This window comes from Gossypium raimondii, chromosome 11 (genome assembly GCF_025698545.1).
Source record: "Gossypium raimondii isolate GPD5lz chromosome 11, ASM2569854v1, whole genome shotgun sequence".
NCBI lineage: Eukaryota > Viridiplantae > Streptophyta > Magnoliopsida > Malvales > Malvaceae > Gossypium > Gossypium raimondii.
Window position 1 is genome coordinate 10418796 of NC_068575.1, and position 6511 is coordinate 10425306.

The 6511-nt window shown below is 34.3% G+C and overlaps 1 protein-coding gene across 1 annotated transcript; it reads right to left on the bottom strand.

Annotated features, from left to right (window-relative positions):
* Nucleotides 1–1653: 1653 nt before the first annotated feature.
* Nucleotides 1654–3059, bottom strand: LOC105804704 (ornithine decarboxylase 1B, chloroplastic). The gene has a single exon (XM_012637410.2). It carries the CDS (start codon nt 3014–3016, stop codon nt 1784–1786), a length of 1233 nt encoding a protein of 410 aa, XP_012492864.2. The 5' UTR covers nt 3017–3059; the 3' UTR covers nt 1654–1783.
* Nucleotides 3060–6511: the final 3452 nt, after the last annotated feature.

Genomic DNA, 6511 nt, shown 5'->3' on the forward strand with positions numbered 1-6511 from the left:
GACAATTAACGGTTCAATGACTAAAATGTTACAACACATTAACATAAGTGACTAAAACATAACATTTCAAACATAAGTGACTAAAATGTAACCTGAAGTAAACAAAAGTGACTACTTGGTAGATTACTATTAGAATTTTGGCTTTTTAGACTAGATTGTAAGAGTTCAATATCTTTAGAATTAGAAAATAGAATTAGATGAAAGAGCGGACCTCGTGAGGTTATTTGCCCAAAGGAATAGGAGCAAATTTTCTAATTTTGAAAATAAAAAGGAGGGAACAGTTGAGTTTGCTGTTTTCACGATGGTTTCTTTTCCCTAAAAATTTTCTCATCTCTTTCATGCAACTTTGGTTCAGTTTCATCAATTCAAGACTTGAAGGTAGGAGTTGTTGAAAAAAATGTAATTTTTGAAAACTTTGAGATATATTCTTGATTGGTAAAGGTGGAGAGTTAAATCATAAAATTTTGGTTTTATATTCTACTCCATGAGACATTTACAATGGTATATCATATGCTCAAAATGATTGTGTGATGAATAAGAATTTGATGCTCAAAGTAAGTTATTTGTGAATTATGTTGAGGAAAATGAAAAACATTAGTCTCACATTGATTGGGAATCAAGTGTGGAACTTTTATATATATATATATATATATATATATATATATGTGTGTGTGTGTGTAAACCAACTTAGTAATTATTGAATGACTAAACTAATATTCTCACTCGCGCGCACGGGGTGCGAATCCAAATCCATCGGGGTTGGGGGTGCATCCAAAAAAAGTTATATAATCATATAAATTTTCTATATCTTATAATTGATTTTATAATTTTTTATGAATTTATAAAATTTTATATAATAAATTTTAATATTTTCTATGTTTTTAATGTTTTTTAAAAAATTATGATTTTTATTGATATTTTGTCATGTGTCACAACAATAGTATGACACGTGACGGTTTTAATTGAAAATAACGGTGATTGAGTCTTTTGATGCATGTTTATAGTTTAAGCACTCAATGAAGTACAAGAAAGAAAAAAAAGAGCTTAGTTTCTTTTCTGTTTTTTTAAGTTGAAGGCTTTTTCATCCCTTAAGCTAATAAAATATTAACATTATTATATTTAATTTTTATCTAAAATTATTCAATATATATATTTAAACCCTTAAACCAATAAAATTTTTGTAAAACTTATAATAAAATTTATTATTTAATAAAAAATATATATCTTTAATCATAATTTTCAGATTGGATTAACGTGCACCGACACAATAAAAAAAGTATATATATATATATATATATATATATATATATATATATATATAAATATCTATATATCTGCTTGCTCATATAAAGCAGTTGATGATTTAGTAACATAAAATGTTCACATTATACACGTGATCTAACATTTTTCTACATTGATCAAGAAAATAATTTAAAATGTTCTATTTCAGTAAAATAGTTATTCAACCTCCATAATTTATATTAGAGTATAGCACATTGGAAAATATATATAAAATTAATATATTTTAAAAATTAATATAAAATAAATATAGTTTAGTTGAAAGGCATATTTTTCTAAATTTTATATAAAAAATAAAAATACAAAAATACTTAAAATATATATATCTATATATATATATATACATATATAAGGTTAATTAAAGAACTTATTGCTTGAATGGATCTTGTAGCAAGATATGACATTATTTCATAAGCTAAATTATCTTTGATCGTGTCATGATTGCTAGAAGATATGAGTTGGCAAGCAAATTAGCCCAAACCACTTATTTTTCTTGTCTTAGGGGTGGCATAAGAACCAGGATATAAGTTGGAATAGCTGAGGTTTTGAAGCCATTGAAATCGTTCCCACGTGATGAAGTATAAGCCCCCATGTTCTGAAATACCAACCAATCATTCACGTCTAGTTCTGGCAATTTGAAACCCTTCAAAACTATATCATTTGGATCACATGTTGGTCCAAAAACTGTAGAATTCCATGTTTTCAGCCCTTCGCATGTGGGATTTTTTATGGTGAGGGGAGTGCAAATCACTTCGTCATGATCGTCCTTCAAAATGTTCATAGACCCCCAAACTCCGTCGTTAATCCAGTACTCTTTAACGTCTCCCCTTTCTCGTTTCCCTATTATGCTTGTCGCTAATGTAAATGGCGAATTAGCAAAGAAGTAACCAGGTTCCGCAATGATTTTTAAGCTACTATCAGCTAGCTCACCAGGGAAATATTTTTGTAAAGCAACTTTCACGGCGGAGGCTGCATCGGTAAACTTTGGACCTGATGTGAAGCCTCCACCGATGTCTAAGATATGCATTTTAGGTAGCCCAAGTTGAGCTGCAAAGTCGAACGTTGTTTTAGCTGCTTCGATGGCACCTTGGATTGAATGGAAGTTAATTGCTCCAGTCCCAATATGAAACGAGACTCCGACAACTTGGAGCTTCGCTTCTTGAGCAGCTTTCAGAAGGGGAACAATTTCCTCAGGGAGTGCACCGAATTTGGAACCGAACATGAATGCTGAACCACTGGCTTCCGGGACTTTGATTCGGATCAACAGTTCACATTTCGGGTGCCACTTCTTTATCTTTTCGAGCTCACAGTTGGAGTCGAAAGTGGCTAAGTTAACGCCAACTTTAGCTGCATACTTGATGTGAGACTCGGGTTTGCATGTGTTTGCGAAAACGATTCGATCAGGCGAAACCCCAAGCGATAAAATGGTTTCAATCTCAGGAAGGCTTGCACAGTCAAAGCCGGTGCCGAGAGCTGCCATTTCTTTGAGGAAAGCGGGGTTAGGGTTGGATTTGACTGCATAGAAAGGTTGAACCATGGGAAGATTATGGAACCATGTCTCGACTAGGGACCTCGTAGCACCCAAATCCAGCACGTAAAATGGGCCTGTTTCTTCTTGTTGTTCATCGGAAATGACTGATTTAATAAAACGAAATAAACCATCTGTGGAGACGGGTTTTTCCACCCTATTTTCTATCAACTTTGCTTCACCCACCATTGGAGAGACTTGTTGGACAGAAAAAAAGAGTTGTGAGTAGATGAAATTATCAAGAAGGTCGTCCATTTATAGAAGTAGATCGTACAACTGTAGCTTCATTCATGGATTGAAAATTTTCCAAACCCCTTGGTAGCGTGTTACCTTTGGTCTTTAAATCTAGATAGCAACAAAAAAGGAGTCAACATTGGCTGATTCCCACTATAGGATTAGAAAGATCACCCACTAGGAAACGTCGACCAAACCAAGCTCAATTCAAAGCAATAGAAAAAGATAGATGCAATCATGCAAAACTCCTGTAGTAAACTTCGCACTCTTCCCCTATATAATTCTATCGTGTTACAATTATATATGTTTAATTATTAGTTTATAAGATGTCAAAAACTTATTACTACATAAATATAATAATCTTATATTATCTATATTTATAAAAACACGAGTTCAGTACAACTTTTGAACTGACTAATACATTTTTTATGGTTTATTATATTATTAAATTTGTAATTTATTTATAAAGATTTATCGCATTTATGAATAAGAATTTTGGTAAATTAAGATTATTTGATAAAAAAATCATATTTAAATGTAACACTCCATAAATTCATATAGATGATTTGTTAGACTTTTGTCATATAATTCAGAATCTGTTTTAGTAGGTTTGAGGTTTGAGTCCCTTCATGAGTGATATGACGATAATTTGTTTTGTTTATGCCGTTGGATTAGTGGGTTCGGTGGGATTTTATTTTTGTTTTGTTTTATTTTATTTTAAAAAAATATTAATTAAATTAAAAGGTTTTGTTTCCCACTTTTCACGTTTTTTTTTCTCACGTTCTATTGTCTGTCCATTACTGTGATTTTTTTGGACTGTTTTGGGATTTAGAACTTTATTTACCACTTAAATGTTTAATTGACGTTTACGTTCTTCCCACTCCAAACCTATTGAATGAAAAGTAAACTAAGTAATTAAAAATGTTATGAGAAAGCATTATTATTTGTAAGCGGAAGCTCCAACTGCATACCGTTTGGCTTAACCATTCATAAAAAGATTCTGTAAACAACTTATTGATATCTCGATGTTGTGTTCTTCGGGAGCGCGAACGAGATCTCAATATTTGTTTGTACTCACTATGTTAAAAAAATGTGATCTTTGTTAGAAGATAAACAATTTTTAGTTTGATAAATATTTATAAAATTTGTAGAACTTACTTCCGTAAAGGTTCCAATGATTCGTGGTGAAACAGAACATATCGATGTGCTTGTACCCACGATAAATGTTCTAATTCTGCAATTTCAACTTTGCCGATTGGTTCTCCAAAACTTTGGAACAAATAAGTGTCGGCTAAGTTATAGTCCGTGAGTCCAGCATTCCTATTTGGTCTGTTCAACCTTGTTTCGACATCTTCCAAATATCTTGAGCGTAGGTCATACATTCCTTCGCTAAGTAGCCTTCAAAGAATCGATCCTTCTGGATATCGCTTGTTGCGGCAGTAAGACTTTAATTTGGATAGGAACCTAAACACAATATACAACATTATCAAAAGTTGTAACTAAAGGCATAGAGGTGAATGAAGGAAAATTTTAAAAATTTTAATTAACACCTTTCTATGGGATACATCCATCGATAGAAAACGGGTCCGCCAAGAATTGCTTCGTGCGGGAGATGGATTATCAAGTAAACCATAATGGTGAAGAAGGAATATGGGAAGATAATCTCCATGTTGCATAAAGTCAAAGCGGCTCGATCCTGTAACTTCTGAAGTTCTTGAACATCCAAAAATTTGCCACAAATAGCTTTCATTATGTTGGATAGTTCAATGATACAAGACGTCACCTTCTTGGGCATACAACACCGTAGAGCAATTGGCAGTAAATCTTGCATCAAGATGTGATAGTCATGTGATTTTAGCGAATATAATCTTTGATCTTTAACACTAACACATCGAGATATATTTGATGCATACGCATCTGGAACCTTCATATCCTTCAGCACCATACAAAACAGTTCTTTCTCCGTCTTAGACATTGAGAAAATAGAAGGCGGCAACCGATATTTTCCATTCGGAAGTGGATTGGGATGAAGATCAGGCCGAATTCCCATTTGGACTAAATCAAGTCGACTTTGAAGATTGTCTTTTGATTTTCCGTCGACATTCAAAATTGTACCCATAATGTTCCCGCAGACATTTTTCTCAATGTGCATAACATCAAGATTGTGTCGTAAAATGTGATGCTCCCAATAAGGCAACTAAAAAAAAATACTTCTTTTTTTCCACAAGTCCGCCTCATTCGGATTGTCCTCTTCGTCGGAGTCATCATCAGCTTCATCATTTGATCTTTTATTTCTTTGCGTGTTTGGCGGTTGGTTCATCTTCCCATAAATGAAATTCATATCTTCCAACATGAACAAGATTTTAGAGCCACTGGTCTGGGAAGGAGCTTCTCTGAACTCTTCAGTGCCGTCAAATACAGAACTCTGAAATCTAAATCTATGATTTTCCGGTAACTGCCGACGATGCCCCATGTAAGAAAACTTCTTCCCATTGTACAACCATTAGGAACATGTTTGTGCAGCACAACAAGGACACGCATAACGACCCTTGGTACTCCAACCGGATAAATTGGCATAAGCGGGAAAGTCATTAATGGTCCACATCAAAGCCGCACGTAAATTAAAGTTCACCTTTCTCAGCACATCATATGTCTCGACACCTGCCCATAATTGTTTTAACTCTTCAATAAGTGGTTGTAAATAAATGTCGATATCATTCCCGGGCCCTTTCTCACCAGGGATAATCATAGATAAGATAAGGGAAGATTGCTTCATGCAAATCCACGGAGGCAGATTGTAAATAACAAGCACTACTGGCCAAGTACTATACGCAGTGCTCATGATCTTGAAAGGATTAAATCCATCAGATGCTAGCCCAAGCCTCACACTCCTAGGATCGCTTGCAAAGCCTGGAAATTTATTGTCAAATGATTTCCAAGCTAAAGAATCTGCCGGATACCTTAGTAATCCATCATCGGTTCGTCCATCATGGTGCCACGTCATTGACTCCGCTGTCTTGGACGACGTGAAAAGCCTTTGAAGCCTTGGTATCAGGGGAAAATACCGCAAAATCTTGACTGGCTTCTTTCTCGACTGTGCATCATTTTCATCGTCCTTCCCATCTTCTGTGTTTCTACTAATCCAACGGGATTGACCGCATACATGACATCACTGTTGGTTTTTTCGATCACCCCAATACAACATGCAATCATTTGGGAAACTATGGATTTTGTTGTACCCAAGGCCTAAATCTTTTATCATTTTCTTCATATCTTTGCATGACTGAGAGATTTTTGCAAACGGAAAACATTTCTCTCAAAAACTCTAACAGCATTGTCAAAGAGTTTCCAGTCCACCCTCCCAAACATTTTAATTGAAAAAGACGAACACAGAAAGACATTTTTGAAAATTTTGATCCCTCATACAGTTCTTCGTTCATGTCATTAAGT

Coding starts and splice junctions, on each gene's coding strand:
- LOC105804704 (XM_012637410.2), bottom strand. CDS start 3,016: ATGGTGGGTGAAGCAAAGTTGATAGAAAATAGGGTGGAAAAACCCGTC.